Source organism: Saccoglossus kowalevskii, chromosome 5 (genome assembly GCF_978046115.1).
Source record: "Saccoglossus kowalevskii chromosome 5, keSacKowa6.1, whole genome shotgun sequence".
NCBI lineage: Eukaryota > Metazoa > Hemichordata > Enteropneusta > Harrimaniidae > Saccoglossus > Saccoglossus kowalevskii.
The window spans coordinates 1,495,228-1,515,665 of NC_140645.1; the positions used below are offsets into that span (position 1 = coordinate 1,495,228).

A 20,438-nucleotide genomic window follows, 5' to 3' on the forward strand; every position below is an offset into this window, starting at 1 on the left:
CAATGCTAAAAAACTTTATATTGAGCCTTCCTGCCAACGACGAGTTCATTAATACCTGGGGTTACTCAACACTCGGGAGTTGTTTTGTAAATTGTGTTATGTCAGGTGGACTCGTATGGTTATAACAATTTAAAATAACACTTTGAATGCACATACAACCTGTTAATGTATGGTAATCAACGCGTATTGTTTTGAAAAAAAACAAATTTTACCCGCATCTAGCAAAATAATGGAATGATCCCAATTGTGGACAAGACAATGGTGCCATCAAGTCTAGATTGGAAAAGACCTAAGTGTTTTGCAAAGTTCTAAGATATATTGCTAACTGACTGTCCGAATAATTCTCAGCACAGCTATAATGGCTATCACTGCCTAACACCATTTTCCAGGTTGAATCTTGGTGTTATTTTCTTGCATAGTTTAACTGCACACTGTGTGTTCTGATACATATGTTTTCTTGCATAGTTTAACTGCACACTGTGTGTTCTGATACATATATTTTCTTGCATAGTTTAACTGCACACTATGTGTTCTGATACATATGTTTTCTTGCATAGTTAACTGCACACTATGTGTTCTGATACATATGTTTTCTTGCATAGTTTAACTGCACACTATGTGTTCTGATACATATGTTTTCTTGCATAGTTAACTGCACACTATGTGTTCTGATACATATGTTTTCTTGCATAGTTTAACTGCACACTGTGTGTTCTGATACATATGTTTTCTTGCATAGTTTAACTGCACACTATGTGTTCTGATACATATGTTTTCTTGCATAGTTTAACTGCACACTATGTGTTCTGATACATATGTTTTCTTGCATAGTTTAACTGCACACTGTGTGTTCTGATACATATGTTTTCTTGCATAGTTAACTGCACACTGTGTGTTCTGATACATATGTTTTCTTGCATAGTTTAACTGCACACTGTGTGTTCTGATACATATGTTTTCTTGCATAGTTTAACTGCACACTGTGTGTTCTGATACATATGTTTTCTTGCATAGTTTAACTGCACACTATGTGTTCTGATACATATGTTTTCTTGCATAGTTTAACTGCACACTGTGTGTTCTGATACATATGTTTTCTTGCATAGTTAACTGCACACTGTGTGTTCTGATACATATGTTTTCTTGCATAGTTTAACTGCACACTGTGTGTTCTGATACATATGTTTTCTTGCATAGTTTAACTGCACACTGTGTGTTCTGATACATATATTTTCTTGCATAGTTTAACTGCACACTGTGTGTTCTGATACATATGTTTTCTTGCATAGTTTAACTGCACACTGTGTGTTCTGATACATATGTTTTCTTGCATAGTTTAACTGCACACTATGTGTTCTGATACATATGTTTTCTTGCATAGTTTAACTGCACACTATGTGTTCTGATACATATGTTTTCTTGCATAGTTTAACTGCACACTATGTGTTCTGATACATATGTTTTCTTGCATAGTTTAACTGCACACTGTGTGTTCTGATACATATGTTTTCTTGCATAGTTTAACTGCACACTGTGTGTTCCGATACATATGTTTTCTTGCATAGTTTAACTGCACACTATGTGTTCTGATACATATGTTTTCTTGCATAGTTTAACTGCACACTGTGTGTTCTGATACATATGTTTTCTTGCATAGTTTAACTGCACACTGTGTGTTCTGATACATATGTTTTCTTGCATAGTTTAACTGCACACTATGTGTTCTGATACATATGTTTTCTTGCATAGTTTAACTGCACACTATGTGTTCTGATACATATGTTTTCTTGCATAGTTTAACTGCACACTATGTGTTCTGATACATATGTTTTCTTGCATAGTTTAACTGCACACTATGTGTTCTGATACATATGTTTTCTTGCATAGTTTAACTGCACACTGTGTGTTCTGATACATATATTTTCTTGCATAGTTTAACTGCACACTGTGTGTTCTGATACATATGTTTTCTTGCATAGTTAACTGCACACTGTGTGTTCTGATACATATGTTTTCTTGCATAGTTTAACTGCACACTGTGTGTTCTGATACATATGTTTTCTTGCATAGTTTAACTGCACACTGTGTGTTCTGATACATATGTTTTCTTGCATAGTTTAACTGCACACTGTGTGTTCCGATACATATGTTTTCTTGCATAGTTTAACTGCACACTATGTGTTCTGATACATATGTTTTCTTGCATAGTTAACTGCACACTGTGTGTTCTGATACATATGTTTTCTTGCATAGTTTAACTGCACACTGTGTGTTCTGATACATATGTTTTCTTGCATAGTTTAACTGCACACTGTGTGTTCCGATACATATGTTTTCTTGCATAGTTTAACTGCACACTATGTGTTCTGATACATATGTTTTCTTGCATAGTTTAACTGCACACTGTGTGTTCCGATACATATGTTTTCTTGCATAGTTTAACTGCACACTATGTGTTCTGATACATATGTTTTCTTGCATAGTTAACTGCACACTGTGTGTTCTGATACATATGTTTTCTTGCATAGTTTAACTGCACACTGTGTGTTCTGATACATATGTTTTCTTGCATAGTTTAACTGCACACTGTGTGTTCCGATACATATGTTTTCTTGCATAGTTTAACTGCACACTATGTGTTCTGATACATATGTTTTCTTGCATAGTTTAACTGCACACTGTGTGTTCTGATACATATGTTTTCTTGCATAGTTAACTGCACACTGTGTGTTCTGATACATATGTTTTCTTGCATAGTTTAACTGCACACTGTGTGTTCTGATACATATGTTTTCTTGCATAGTTTAACTGCACACTGTGTGTTCCGATACATATGTTTTCTTGCATAGTTTAACTGCACACTATGTGTTCTGATACATATGTTTTCTTGCATAGTTTAACTGCACACTGTGTGTTCCGATACATATGTTTTCTTGCATAGTTTAACTGCACACTATGTGTTCTGATACATATGTTTTCTTGCATAGTTTAACTGCACACTATGTGTTCTGATACATATGTTTTCTTGCATAGTTTAACTGCACACTGTGTGTTCTGATACATATGTTTTCTTGCATAGTTTAACTGCACACTGTGTGTTCTGATACATATGTTTTCTTGCATAGTTTAACTGCACACTGTGTGTTCCGATACATATGTTTTCTTGCATAGTTTAACTGCACACTATGTGTTCTGATACATATGTTTTCTTGCATAGTTAACTGCACACTGTGTGTTCTGATACATATGTTTTCTTGCATAGTTTAACTGCACACTGTGTGTTCTGATACATATGTTTTCTTGCATAGTTTAACTGCACACTATGTGTTCTGATACATATGTTTTCTTGCATAGTTTAACTGCACACTGTGTGTTCTGATACATATGTTTTCTTGCATAGTTTAACTGCACACTGTGTGTTCTGATACATATATTTTCTTGCATAGTTTAACTGCACACTATGTGTTCTGATACATATGTTTTCTTGCATAGTTTAACTGCACACTGTGTGTTCCGATACATATGTTTTCTTGCATAGTTTAACTGCACACTATGTGTTCTGATACATATGTTTTCTTGCATAGTTTAACTGCACACTGTGTGTTCCGATACATATGTTTTCTTGCATAGTTTAACTGCACACTATGTGTTCTGATACATATGTTTTCTTGCATAGTTAACTGCACACTGTGTGTTCTGATACATATGTTTTCTTGCATAGTTTAACTGCACACTATGTGTTCTGATACATATATTTTCTTGCATAGTTTAACTGCACACTGTGTGTTCTGATACATATGTTTTCTTGCATAGTTTAACTGCACACTATGTGTTCTGATACATATGTTTTCTTGCATAGTTAACTGCACACTGTGTGTTCTGATACATATGTTTTCTTGCATAGTTTAACTGCACACTATGTGTTCTGATACATATGTTTTCTTGCATAGTTTAACTGCACACTGTGTGTTCTGATACATATGTTTTCTTGCATAGTTTAACTGCACACTGTGTGTTCCGATACATATATTTTCTTGCATAGTTTAACTGCACACTATGTGTTCTGATACATATGTTTTCTTGCATAGTTTAACTGCACACTGTGTGTTCCGATACATATGTTTTCTTGCATAGTTTAACTGCACACTATGTGTTCTGATACATATGTTTTCTTGCATAGTTTAACTGCACACTGTGTGTTCCGATACATATGTTTTCTTGCATAGTTTAACTGCACACTATGTGTTCTGATACATATGTTTTCTTGCATAGTTAACTGCACACTATGTGTTCTGATACATATGTTTTCTTGCATAGTTTAACTGCACACTATGTGTTCTGATACATATGTTTTCTTGCATAGTTTAACTGCACACTGTGTGTTCTGATACATATGTTTTCTTGCATAGTTTAACTGCACACTGTGTGTTCCGATACATATGTTTTCTTGCATAGTTTAACTGCACACTATGTGTTCTGATACATATGTTTTCTTGCATAGTTTAACTGCACACTGTGTGTTCCGATACATATGTTTTCTTGCATAGTTTAACTGCACACTATGTGTTCTGATACATATGTTTTCTTGCATAGTTAACTGCACACTGTGTGTTCCGATACATATGTTTTCTTGCATAGTTTAACTGCACACTATGTGTTCTGATACATATGTTTTCTTGCATAGTTAACTGCACACTATGTGTTCTGATACATATGTTTTCTTGCATAGTTTAACTGCACACTGTGTGTTCTGATACATATGTTTTCTTGCATAGTTTAACTGCACACTGTGTGTTCTGATACATATGTTTTCTTGCATAGTTTAACTGCACACTATGTGTTCTGATACATATGTTTTCTTGCATAGTTTAACTGCACACTGTGTGTTCTGATACATATGTTTTCTTGCATAGTTTAACTGCACACTATGTGTTCTGATACATATGTTTTCTTGCATAGTTTAACTGCACACTATGTGTTCTGATACATATGTTTTCTTGCATAGTTTAACTGCACACTGTGTGTTCTGATACATATATTTTCTTGCATAGTTTAACTGCACACTATGTGTTCTGATACATATGTTTTCTTGCATAGTTTAACTGCACACTATGTGTTCTGATACATATATTTTCTTGCATAGTTTAACTGCACACTGTGTGTTCTGATACATATGTTTTCTTGCATAGTTTAACTGCACACTGTGTGTTCTGATACATATGTTTTCTTGCATAGTTTAACTGCACACTATGTGTTCTGATACATATGTTTTCTTGCATAGTTAACTGCACACTGTGTGTTCTGATACATATGTTTTCTTGCATAGTTTAACTGCACACTATGTGTTCTGATACATATGTTTTCTTGCATAGTTTAACTGCACACTGTGTGTTCTGATACATATGTTTTCTTGCATAGTTTAACTGCACACTGTGTGTTCTGATACATATATTTTCTTGCATAGTTTAACTGCACACTGTGTGTTCTGATACATATGTTTTCTTGCATAGTTTAACTGCACACTGTGTGTTCTGATACATATGTTTTCTTGCATAGTTTAACTGCACACTATGTGTTCTGATACATATATTTTCTTGCATAGTTTAACTGCACACTATGTGTTCTGATACATATGTTTTCTTGCATAGTTTAACTGCACACTGTGTGTTCTGATACATATATTTTCTTGCATAGTTTAACTGCACACTATGTGTTCTGATACATATGTTTTCTTGCATAGTTTAACTGCACACTGTGTGTTCTGATACATATATTTTCTTGCATAGTTTAACTGCACACTATGTGTTCTGATACATATGTTTTCTTGCATAGTTTAACTGCACACTATGTGTTCTGATACATATGTTTTCTTGCATAGTTTAACTGCACACTGTGTGTTCTGATACATATGTTTTCTTGCATAGTTTAACTGCACACTATGTGTTCTGATACATATGTTTTCTTGCATAGTTTAACTGCACACTGTGTGTTCTGATACATATGTTTTCTTGCATAGTTTAACTGCACACTGTGTGTTCTGATACATATGTTTTCTTGCATAGTTTAACTGCACACTGTGTGTTCTGATACATATATTTTCTTGCATAGTTTAACTGCACACTATGTGTTCTGATACATATGTTTTCTTGCATAGTTTAACTGCACACTGTGTGTTCTGATACATATATTTTCTTGCATAGTTTAACTGCACACTGTGTGTTCTGATACATATGTTTTCTTGCATAGTTTAACTGCACACTATGTGTTCTGATACATATGTTTTCTTGCATAGTTTAACTGCACACTATGTGTTCTGATACATATATTTTCTTGCATAGTTTAACTGCACACTGTGTGTTCTGATACATATGTTTTCTTGCATAGTTTAACTGCACACTGTGTGTTCTGATACATATGTTTTCTTGCATAGTTTAACTGCACACTGTGTGTTCTGATACATATGTTTTCTTGCATAGTTTAACTGCACACTATGTGTTCTGATACATATGTTTTCTTGCATAGTTTAACTGCACACTGTGTGTTCTGATACATATATTTTCTTGCATAGTTTAACTGCACACTGTGTGTTCTGATACATATGTTTTCTTGCATAGTTTAACTGCACACTATGTGTTCTGATACATATGTTTTCTTGCATAGTTTAACTGCACACTGTGTGTTCTGATACATATGTTTTCTTGCATAGTTTAACTGCACACTGTGTGTTCTGATACATATGTTTTCTTGCATAGTTTAACTGCACACTATGTGTTCTGATACATATATTTTCTTGCATAGTTTAACTGCACACTATGTGTTCTGATACATATGTTTTCTTGCATAGTTTAACTGCACACTATGTGTTCTGATACATATGTTTTCTTGCATAGTTTAACTGCACACTATGTGTTCTGATACATATGTTTTCTTGCATAGTTTAACTGCACACTGTGTGTTCTGATACATATGTTTTCTTGCATAGTTTAACTGCACACTGTGTGTTCTGATACATATGTTTTCTTGCATAGTTTAACTGCACACTGTGTGTTCTGATACATATGTTTTCTTGCATAGTTTAACTGCACACTGTGTGTTCTGATACATATATTTTCTTGCATAGTTTAACTGCACACTATGTGTTCTGATACATATGTTTTCTTGCATAGTTTAACTGCACACTGTGTGTTCTGATACATATATTTTCTTGCATAGTTTAACTGCACACTGTGTGTTCTGATACATATGTTTTCTTGCATAGTTTAACTGCACACTGTGTGTTCTGATACATATGTTTTCTTGCATAGTTTAACTGCACACTGTGTGTTCTGATACATATGTTTTCTTGCATAGTTTAACTGCACACTGTGTGTTCTGATACATATGTTTTCTTGCATAGTTTAACTGCACACTATGTGTTCTGATACATATATTTTCTTGCATAGTTTAACTGCACACTGTGTGTTCTGATACATATATTTTCTTGCATAGTTTAACTGCACACTGTGTGTTCTGATACATATGTTTTCTTGCATAGTTTAACTGCACACTATGTGTTCTGATACATATATTTTCTTGCATAGTTTAACTGCACACTGTGTGTTCTGATACATATATTTTCTTGCATAGTTTAACTGCACACTGTGTGTTCTGATACATATGTTTTCTTGCATAGTTTAACTGCACACTATGTGTTCTGATACATATATTTTCTTGCATAGTTTAACTGCACACTGTGTGTTCTGATACATATGTTTTCTTGCATAGTTTAACTGCACACTATGTGTTCTGATACATATATTTTCTTGCATAGTTTAACTGCACACTGTGTGTTCTGATACATATATTTTCTTGCATAGTTTAACTGCACACTGTGTGTTCTGATACATATATTTTCTTGCATAGTTTAACTGCACACTATGTGTTCTGATACATATATTTTCTTGCATAGTTTAACTGCACACTGTGTGTTCTGATACATATATTTTCTTGCATAGTTTAACTGCACACTATGTGTTCTGATATATATGTTTTCTTGCATAGTTTAACTGCACACTATGTGTTCTGATACATATATTTTCTTGCATAGTTTAACTGCACACTGTGTGTTCTGATACATATATTTTCTTGCATAGTTTAACTGCACACTATGTGTTCTGATACATATATTTTCTTGCATAGTTTAACTGCACACTGTGTGTTCTGATACATATGTTTTCTTGCATAGTTTAACTGCACACTGTGTGTTCTGATACATATATTTTCTTGCATAGTTTAACTGCACACTGTGTGTTCTGATACATATATTTTCTTGCATAGTTTAACTGCACACTGTGTGTTCTGATACATATGTTTTCTTGCATAGTTTAACTGCACACTGTGTGTTCTGATACATATGTTTTCTTGCATAGTTTAACTGCACACTGTGTGTTCTGATACATATGTTTTCTTGCATAGTTTAACTGCACACTGTGTGTTCTGATACATATATTTTCTTGCATAGTTTAACTGCACACTATGTGTTCTGATACATATATTTTCTTGCATAGTTTAACTGCACACTATGTGTTCTGATACATATGTTTTCTTGCATAGTTTAACTGCACACTATGTGTTCTGATACATATGTTTTCTTGCATAGTTTAACTGCACACTGTGTGTTCTGATACATATGTTTTCTTGCATAGTTTAACTGCACACTGTGTGTTCTGATACATATGTTTTCTTGCATAGTTTAACTGCACACTGTGTGTTCTGATACATATGTTTTCTTGCATAGTTTAACTGCACACTGTGTGTTCTGATACATATGTTTTCTTGCATAGTTTAACTGCACACTGTGTGTTCTGATACATATATTTTCTTGCATAGTTTAACTGCACACTATGTGTTCTGATACATATATTTTCTTGCATAGTTTAACTGCACACTATGTGTTCTGATACATATATTTTCTTGCATAGTTTAACTGCACACTATGTGTTCTGATACATATGTTTTCTTGCATAGTTTAACTGCACACTATGTGTTCTGATACATATGTTTTCTTGCATAGTTTAACTGCACACTGTGTGTTCTGATACATATGTTTTCTTGCATAGTTTAACTGCACACTATGTGTTCTGATACATATGTTTTCTTGCATAGTTTAACTGCACACTATGTGTTCTGATACATATGTTTTCTTGCATAGTTTAACTGCACACTGTGTGTTCTGATACATATGTTTTCTTGCATAGTTTAACTGCACACTATGTGTTCTGATACATATATTTTCTTGCATAGTTTAACTGCACACTGTGTGTTCTGATACATATGTTTTCTTGCATAGTTTAACTGCACACTGTGTGTTCTGATACATATGTTTTCTTGCATAGTTTAACTGCACACTATGTGTTCTGATACATATGTTTTCTTGCATAGTTTAACTGCACACTGTGTGTTCTGATACATATGTTTTCTTGCATAGTTTAACTGCACACTATGTGTTCTGATACATATGTTTTCTTGCATAGTTTAACTGCACACTGTGTGTTCTGATACATATGTTTTCTTGCATAGTTTAACTGCACACTGTGTGTTCTGATACATATGTTTTCTTGCATAGTTTAACTGCACACTGTGTGTTCTGATACATATATTTTCTTGCATAGTTTAACTGCACACTGTGTGTTCTGATACATATGTTTTCTTGCATAGTTTAACTGCACACTGTGTGTTCTGATACATATGTTTTCTTGCATAGTTTAACTGCACACTGTGTGTTCTGATACATATGTTTTCTTGCATAGTTTAACTGCACACTATGTGTTCTGATACATATGTTTTCTTGCATAGTTTAACTGCACACTGTGTGTTCTGATACATATGTTTTCTTGCATAGTTTAACTGCACACTATGTGTTCTGATACATATGTTTTCTTGCATAGTTTAACTGCACACTGTGTGTTCTGATACATATGTTTTCTTGCATAGTTTAACTGCACACTGTGTGTTCTGATACATATGTTTTCTTGCATAGTTTAACTGCACACTGTGTGTTCTGATACATATGTTTTCTTGCATAGTTTAACTGCACACTATGTGTTCTGATACATATGTTTTCTTGCATAGTTTAACTGCACACTGTGTGTTCTGATACATATGTTTTCTTGCATAGTTTAACTGCACACTGTGTGTTCTGATACATATGTTTTCTTGCATAGTTTAACTGCACACTGTGTGTTCTGATACATATGTTTTCTTGCATAGTTAACTGCACACTGTGTGTTCTGATACATATGTTTTCTTGCATAGTTAACTGCACACTGTGTGTTCTGATACATATGTTTTCTTGCATAGTTAACTGCACACTGTGTGTTCTGATACATATGTTTTCTTGCATAGTTAACTGCACACTGTGTGTTCTGATACATATGTTTTCTTGCATAGTTAACTGCACACTGTGTGTTCTGATACATATGTTTTCTTGCATAGTTAACTGCACACTGTGTGTTCTGATACATATGTTTTCTTGCATAGTTAACTGCACACTGTGTGTTCTGATACATATGTTTTCTTGCATAGTTAACTGCACACTGTGTGTTCTGATACATATGTTTTCTTGCATAGTTAACTGCACACTGTGTGTTCTGATACATATGTTTTCTTGCATAGTTAACTGCACACTGTGTGTTCTGATACATATGTTTTCTTGCATAGTTTAACTGCACACTATGTGTTCTGATACATATGTTTTCTTGCATAGTTTAACTGCACACTGTGTGTTCTGATACATATGTTTTCTTGCATAGTTTAACTGCACACTATGTGTTCTGATACATATGTTTTCTTGCATAGTTTAACTGCACACTGTGTGTTCTGATACATATGTTTTCTTGCATAGTTTAACTGCACACTGTGTGTTCTGATACATATGTTTGATGACCTTGTATATTGTTTGTTTGCAGCTTGTACATAAGTCCTTCTGTCCAGACAGTGTCAAAACATTTCTTAAGATCTATAAGACTGCAGTAAAGCTTTTTGCTGTTTGTTTGATACTTTTTGATAATTGTGTGTAATGTTAAAATGTGGTCTGTTGTTCTATGGTTCGAACGAAATCCTTCTTGATTTGGGTGAATGATGTTGTTTTCTTCTTGGTACATAAGATAAGTATCGCTCAGTTACTAGGGCTTTCTCATGGATTACAAAGTTTGTTTCGCAAAATTAGTATGAAGATTGCAGTTTCTCAATTAAAACGTTTACTGTTTTTTTTCTGTTACGTTCTTTCTTCAGCATTAGCATGTACTTAGTATAATGTGTTATGACTACTTTTAATTACTTTGAACTCCGAATCAAACTGTATCGAGGCAATCAAAGCTATATGATTGAAACCACTGCTGAGTATAGAAAACTAAAACGGTGGTGTCAAAGGAAAATTAGATGGGTGCTTGTTCTCTGCGTAAATGGAAACAATGGCTTCATTTATTTGCAGACATCAATGAGCAACAGATTTCCGGCACTCACTTCCTTATCTGATGTATCGGTGCCGTCATCGGTTGAAAGGTCTAAAGTAACAGTTTTATCAATATTTGAAAAATCCCCAAAAATATTGAAATTTTCCTTCCGCAACCTAAATACTAAAATTAAATCCAATTTATTTGATATTTAATCTTATTATACTACCACTAATTTTTGACTCCCGTGTGCGAAGCACAAAAGGGAGTCTTTGCAGTTACCCTGTCTGTATGTCTGTATGTCTGTATGTATGTATGTATGTATGTATGTATGTCACTTTTTTTGTTCCACCGTTATCTCAAGAACCACTAATCAAATTTTGGTGAAACTTGGTACATAGATGCTTTGGGATAATGCGCAGAGTTGATTAGGTTTTGGTAAAAATCTATGAATATTAATTACCTAATTTGCATGATAATTAGCTGATTTTTAGCTGTTCCAAGACTGTTCCACTGATATCTGAAGAACCACTCATTGGATTTTGATGAAACTTGGCACATGGATGCTCTGAACTAGTGCGCAGATTTGATTAGTTTTGGGTAAAAATCTATGAATATTAATTATCTAATTTGAATGACAATTAACTGATTTCAAGCTGTTCCATGACTGTTCCACTGATATTTGAAGAACCACTCATTGGTTTTTGATGAAACTTGGCACATGGATGCTCTGAACTAGTGCGCAGATTTGATTAGTTTTGGGTAAAAATCTATAAATATTAATTATCTAATTTGAATGACAATTAACTGATTTCAAGCTGTTCCATGACTGTTCCACTGATTTTTGAAGAACCACTCATTGGATTTCAATGAAACTTGGCACATGGATGCTCTGTGAACTAATGCGCAGATTTGATTAGTTTTGGGTAAAAATCTGTTAATATTATTAATTACCTAATTTACATAATGATTAATCAATTTTCGGCTTTTCCACTGATATCTCAAGTACTAATCATAACATTTCAATAAAACTTGGTACATAGATGTCATATGACACTGCACAGACCTGGTAGTGTTTAGGGTAATATCAGTACATATTAATTACCTAATTTGCATAATTAATTAATTTTCAGCTTTTGATATTTCGAGTAATAATGATCACATTTCAATGAAACTTGGTACATAGTTACTTGAGGACTGTGCAGAGACCTAATTATTTTTTGGGTAAATATTTGTGCATATTAATCACCTTATTAGCATAATTAGTTAATTTTCAGCTTTTCACCTGATATCTCAATTACTAATCATCACATTTCAATGAGACTTGCGACATTTTCTAGGACTATGCAGAGACCTGATTAATTTTGGGATAAATAATTGTGCCTATTAATTACCTAATTTGCATAATTAGTTAATTTTTTGCTGTTCTATGGCTGTTGCACTGATGTCTACAAACCACTCATTGGATTTCAATGAAACTTTTAAAGAGTACCCATCACATTTCAATGAACCTAGGACTATACACCATATTAGTTTTTGGTAAATATGTATGCTTCTTAATCACTTAATTAACATAATTAATTAATACTGATATCTCAAGTATTGATCATCACATTTGAATAAAACTTGGTGCATAAATGCTCTAGGACAATAGACAGCTTGATTAATTTTGGGTTAAAATCTGTTCCTGTTCATATTAACTCTCTAATTAGCATAATAATTAATATTTTTGGGGTTCTAATCACATTTCAATGAAACTTGGTACATTGTGCAGACCTTATTAGTTTTACACATAAATCTGTTCATATCAGTTACCTGATTTACATAATTAGTTTTCAGCTATTCCATCAATATCTCAAGTACAAGTAATTTTGAATTAATTTTTAATGTGTCTTCAATACTCTCAGCACACGGGAGTTCTTTCTAAGCTTTCTTTGATTATTTATGCATCTAAGATACGTACTGTATGTTCTCAGCACAACTTTTAGTTAGTTTACTTTGCATTCAGCGTAATCTGTCTACATATGTCTTATATTAGTAAGGTTGGGAAATAATACAATGACAATGGTACTCCTTATCCCGCCAGCTCTGTGTACTTTCACATAACGACTTGACCAGATAAATGTTAAAAATTATTTAAATTAAATTTATAATTAAGTTTTTATGAAAGGGAAAGCCAGTCGATAGCCAACTTGAAAGTTAAGTTATATGTATGACCAGACTATATGGGAGGTCACTGTATTTACTAATGCAAACCAGTATGATAAAACAGATACAGTATCTCCTTTAAATACTCTACTGCATAAATAATAATGGAGCTGGGTCTAAACATCTCACATTGTGGTGAAATGCAAACTTGGGTTTTATTAAAGGTAAAATGATGTCTGAATGAGTAGGTTGATGGAAGACCAGCTAACTCAATACTCTTGTGTATCACCTCCTAAAGGTACATCATGCAACATACTGGGGTTACAAATTCACTACATGTATCAATAAAAATTCCCTTCCCCCTAGAATACAAAATGACAAAAATTAATGTATATAATTGGAAATTGTGCAGTTACTACCCCAGAACGTTGCAGGATGTGGGTTATTTAGGGTTCTTGCTGAACTACTATAAAGTCAGAGAATACTGTTTCCCAATAATTTGTCGCTCAAGAAAAAAATGCTTTAAGAGATAAGTTGAAATAAGTACTTCATAAACCTGTTTTTTTATACTATGCATTGTACATTTGTTTACTTACAATAACCTACTAAAGTGTATATAATCTTTGCTGAGTATTTTGGCACAAAATGCCAATGACCTATAATGCATTATTAAATAAATTATTATATCATATTTATATACAGATGTTTCTTGCCAGTGATGGATTATCCATATGAAGCATCGGATGAAGCCAGTGAGTCTGAATTATTAGATAGCAGTTTGTCAAGATGGCGAGGTGGTTGGCATCCATTGGAGTCAAAAGAGATCTTTGATCCCATACCTCTTGATCTGTATACTGCATCATCTATTGGTCAATATGATTGTGTTAATTCTATTATTGTGAGGTAAATATCCATCATAATGTCACACTGATCTATACACTGCATCATCTATTGGTCAATATGATTGTGTTAATTTTAGTGTGAGGTAAATATCCATCATAATGTCACACTGATCTGTATACTGCATCATGTATTGGTCAATATGATTGTGTTAATCCTATTATTGTGAGGTAAATATCCATCATAATGTCACACTGATCTATGTACAGCGTCATCTATTGGTCAATATGATTGTGTTAATTCTATTATTGTGAGGTAAATATCCATCATAATGTCACACTGATCTATATACTGATCACACTGCATCATCTATGGGTCAATATGATTGTGTTAATTCTATTATTGTGAGGTAAATATCCATCAATGTCACACTGATCTGTACACTGCATCATCTATTGGTCAATATGATTGTGTTAATTTTAGTGTGAGGTAAATATTCATCATAATGTCACACTGATCTGTATACTGCATCATCTATGGGTCAATATGATTGAATGTGTTAATTCTATTATTGTGAGGTAAATATCCATCATAATGTCACACTGATCTATATACTGCATCATCTATGGGTCAATATGATTGTGTTAATTTTAGTGTGAGGTAAATATCCATCATAATGTCACACTGATCTATACACTGCATCATCTATTGGTCAATATGATTGTGTTAATTCTATTATTGTGAGGTAAATATCCATCATAATGTCACACTGATCTATATACTGCATCATCTATGGGTCAATATGATTGTGTTAATTTTAGTGTGAGGTAAATATCCATCATAATGTCACACTGATCTATACACTGCATCATCTATGGGTCAATATGATTGTGTTAATTTTAGTGTGAGGTAAATATCCATCATAATGTCACACTGATCTATACACTGCATCATCTATTGGTCAATATGATTGTGTTAATTCTATTATAGTGAGGTAAATATCCATCATAATGTCACACTGATCTATATACTGCATCACCTATTGGTCAATATGATTGTGTTAATTTTAGTGTGAGGTAAATATCCATCATAATGTCACACTGATCTATACACTGCATCATCTATTGGTCAATATGATTGTGTTAATTCTATTATTGTGAGGTAAATATCCATCATAATGTCACACTGATCTATACACTGCATCATCTATTGGTCAATATTATTGTGTTAATTCTATTATTGTGAGGTAAATATCCATCATGTCACACTGATCTATATACACTGCATCATCTATGGGTCAATATGATTGTGTTAATTTTAGTGTGAGGTAAATATCCATCATAATGTCACACTGATCTATACACTGCATCATCTATTGGTCAATATGATTGTGTTAATTCTATTATAGTGAGGTAAATATCCATCATAATGTCACACTGATCTATATACTGCATCACCTATTGGTCAATATGATTGTGTTAATTTTAGTGTGAGGTAAATATCCATCATAATGTCACACTGATCTATACACTGCATCATCTATTGGTCAATATGATTGTGTTAATTCTATTATTGTGAGGTAAATATCCATCATAATGTCACACTGATCTATACACTGCATCATCTATTGGTCAATATTATTGTGTTAATTCTATTATTGTGAGGTAAATATCCATCATGTCACACTGATCTATATACACTGCATCATCTATGGGTCAATATGATTGTGTTAATTTTAGTGTGAGGTAAATATCCATCATAATGTCACACTGATCTATACACTGCATCATCTATTGGTCAATATGATTGTGTTAATTCTATTATAGTGAGGTAAATATCCATCATAATGTCACACTGATCTATATACTGCATCACCTATTGGTCAATATGATTGTGTTAATTTTAGTGTGAGGTAAATATCCATCATAATGTCACACTGATCTATACACTGCATCATCTATTGGTCAATATGATTGTGTTAATTCTATTATTGTGAGGTAAATATCCATCATAATGTCACACTGATCTATATACTGCATCATCTATTGGTCAACATGATTGTGTTAATTCTATTATTGTGAGGTAAATATCCATCATAATGTCACACTGATCTATACACTGCATTATCTATTGGTCAATATGATTGTGTTAATTCTATTATTGTGAGGTAAATATCCATCATAATGTCACACTGATCTATACACTGCATCATCTATTGGTCAATATGATTGTGTTAATTCTATTATTGTGAGGTAAATATCCATCATAATGTCACACTGATCTATATGCTGCATCATCTATTGGTCAACATGATTGTGTTAATTCTATTATTGTGAGGTAAATATCCATCATAATGTCACACTGATCTATACACTGCATTATCTATTGGTCAATATGATTGTGTTAATTCTATTATTGTGAGGTAAATATCCATCATAATGTCACACTGATCTATACACTGCATCATCTATTGGTCAATATGATTGTGTTAATTCTATTATTGTGAGGTAAATATCCATCATAATGTCACACTGATCTATATACTGCATCATCTATTGGTCAACATGATTGTGTTAATTCTATTATTGTGAGGTAAATATCCATCATAATGTCACACTGATCTATACACTGCATTATCTATTGGTCAATATGATTGTGTTAATTCTATTATTGTGAGGTAAATATCCATCATAATGTCACACTGATCTATACACTGCATCATCTATTGGTCAATATGATTGTGTTAATTCTATTATTGTGAAGTAAATATCCATCATAATGTCACACTGATCTATACACTGCATCATCTATTGGTCAATATGATTGTGTTAATTTTAGTGTGAGGTAAATATCCATCATAATGTCACACTGATCTATACACTGCATCATCTATTGGTCAATATGTTTGTGTTAATTCTATTATTGTGAGGTAAATACATGTATCCATCATAATGTCACACTGATCTATATACTGCATCATCTATTGGTCAATATGATTGTGTTAATTTTAGTGTGAGGTAAATATCCATCATAATGTCACACTGATCTATACACTGCATCATCTATTGGTCAATATGATTGTGTTAATTCTATTATTGTGAGGTAAATATCCATCATAATGTCACACTGATCTATATACTGCATCATCTATTGGTCAATATGATTGTGTTAATTCTATTATTGTGAGGTAAATATCCATCATAATGTCACACTGATCTGTATACTGCATCATCTATTGGTCAATATAATTGTGTTTATTCTATTATTGTGAGGTAAATATCCATCATAATGTCACACTGATCTATACACTGCATTATCTATTGGTCAATATGATTGTGTTAATTCTATTATTGTGAGGTAAATATCCATCATAATGTCACACTGATCTATACACTGCATCATCTATTGGTCAATATGATTGTGTTAATTTTAGTGTGAGGTAAATATCCATCATAATGTCACACTGATCTATACACTGCATCATCTATTGGTCAATATGATTGTGTTAATTTTAGTGTGAGGTAAATATCCATCATAATGTCACACTGATCTATACACTGCATCATCTATTGGTCAATATGATTGTGTTAATTTTAGTGTGAGGTAAATATCCATCATAATGTCACACTGATCTATACACTGCATCATCTATTGGTCAATATGATTGTGTTAATTCTATTATTGTGAGCTAAATATCCATCATAATGTCACACTGATCTATATACTGCATCATCTATTGGTCAATATGATTGTGTTAATTCTATTATTGTGAGGTAAATATCCATCATAATGTCACACTGATCTATATACTGCATCATCTATTGGTCAATATGATTGTGTTAATTCTATTATTGTGAGGTAAATATCCATCATAATGTCACACTGATCTGTATACTGCATCATCTATTGGTCAATATAATTGTGTTTATTCTATTATTGTGAGGTAAATATCCATCATAATGTCACACTGATCTATACACTGCATTATCTATTGGTCAATATGATTGTGTTAATTCTATTATTGTGAGGTAAATATCCATCATAATCTCACACTGATCTATACACATGCATCATCTATTGGTCAATATGATTGTGTTAATTTTAGTGTGAGGTAAATATCCATCATAATGTCACACTGATCTATACACTGCATCATCTATTGGTCAATATGATTGTGTTAATTTTAGTGTGAGGTAAATATCCATCATAATGTCACACTGATCTATACACTGCATCATCTATTGGTCAATATGATTGTGTTAATTTTAGTGTGAGGTAAATATCCATCATAATGTCACACTGATCTATACAATGCATCATCTATGGGTCAATATGATTGTGTTAATTTTAGTGTGAGCTAAATATCCATCATAATGTCACACTGATCTATATACTGCATCATCTATTGGTCAATATGATTGTGTTAATTCTATTATTGTGAGGTAAATATTCATCATAATGTCACACTGATCTATATACTGCATCATCTATTGGTCAATATGATTGTGTTAATTTTAGTGTGAGGTAAATATCCATCATAATGTCACACTGATCTATACACTGCATCATCTATTGGTCAATATGATTGTGTTAATTCTATTATTGTGAGGTAAATATCCATCATAATGTCACACTGATCTATATACTGCATCATCTATTGGTCAATATGATTGTGTTAATTCTATTATTGTGAGGTAAATATCCATCATAATGTCACACTGATCTGTATACTGCATCATCTATTGGTCAATATAATTGTGTTCATTCTATTATTGTGAGGTAAATATCCATCATAATGTCACACTGATCTATACACTGCATTATCTATTGGTCAATATGATTGTGTTAATTCTATTATTGTGAGGTAAATATCCATCATAATCTCACACTGATCTATACACTGCATCATCTATTGGTCAATATGATTGTGTTAATTTTAGTGTGAGGTAAATATCCATCATAATGTCACACTGATCTATACACTGCATCATCTATTGGTCAATATGATTGTGTTAATTTTAGTGTGAGGTAAATATCCATCATAATGTCACACTGATCTATACACTGCATCATCTATTGGTCAATATGATTGTGTTAATTTTAGTGTGAGGTAAATATCCATCATAATTTCACACTTATTATTGAATGACCATATAATGTTTTGAATTACTTGCCTTAAAAAATATGTCCTTTGAATAAAACAGAAACTTCCTTGAGTCTTGAGTTTCTAGTGAAACAAGGCCACTGAGTTCATTTATTGATGGAAAGTGGGATACTTTAGTGTGTTTTTTTATTTCCAGGGCAACAGCATGCAACTGAGTTGTTTTTTTTTACAAATTTGTTTTAAGAAAATATCTGCATTAAATGTTACCATCCTCCCATGTTCTTATGATTTATTTTTCAGTGGAGAGGTAGATCTAAACAAGAAGAATATTGGTGGATGGACAACATTGATGTATGCATGTTATATTGGACATGATAATATTGTAAATTTACTGTTAGATGCTGGAGTAGATGTAAATATCAAATCAAATAAAGGACGTACAGCATTGATGTTAGCTGCAAGTTGTGGTAATGAAAGTGTAGTGTTTTTTCTATTACAGGTAAGAAGATCTCAGTCAGTATTGTGTTACTGTGTTGCTATGTGGTTAAATTATAGTCACCAATGTGTTACTGTGTTGCTATGTGGTTACATTTTAGTCACCAATGTGTTACTGTGTTGCTGTGTGGTTACATTGTAGTCACCAATGTGTTACTGTGTTGCTATGTGGTTACATTATAGTCACCAATGTGTTACTGTGTTGTTATGTGGTTAAATTGTAGTCACCAATGTGTTACTGTGTTGCTATGTGGTTACATAGTAGTCACCAATGTGTTACTATGTTGCTTATGTGGTTACATTTTAGTCACCATTGTGTTACTGTGTTACTGTGTTGCTATGTGGTTACATTGTAGTCATCAATGTGTTACTGTGTTGCTATGTAGTTACATTGTAGTCACCAATGTGTTACTGTGTTG

The 20,438-nt window shown here is 32.8% G+C and overlaps 1 protein-coding gene across 1 annotated transcript in view; it reads left to right on the plus strand.

The window, feature by feature from the left end:
• LOC102806883 (ankyrin repeat and SAM domain-containing protein 3-like) overlaps nt 1-20,438 on the plus strand; it is a 103,479-nt gene that overhangs the window by 13,326 nt on the left and 69,715 nt on the right. Inside the window, exons 2-3 of the mRNA XM_085499496.1 lie at nt 14,283-14,483; nt 19,825-20,023. Coding sequence (XP_085355622.1) covers nt 14,299-14,483; nt 19,825-20,023 — 384 coding nt within the window. The 5' untranslated portion in view covers nt 14,283-14,298. The remainder of the gene's footprint in view (nt 1-14,282; nt 14,484-19,824; nt 20,024-20,438) is intronic.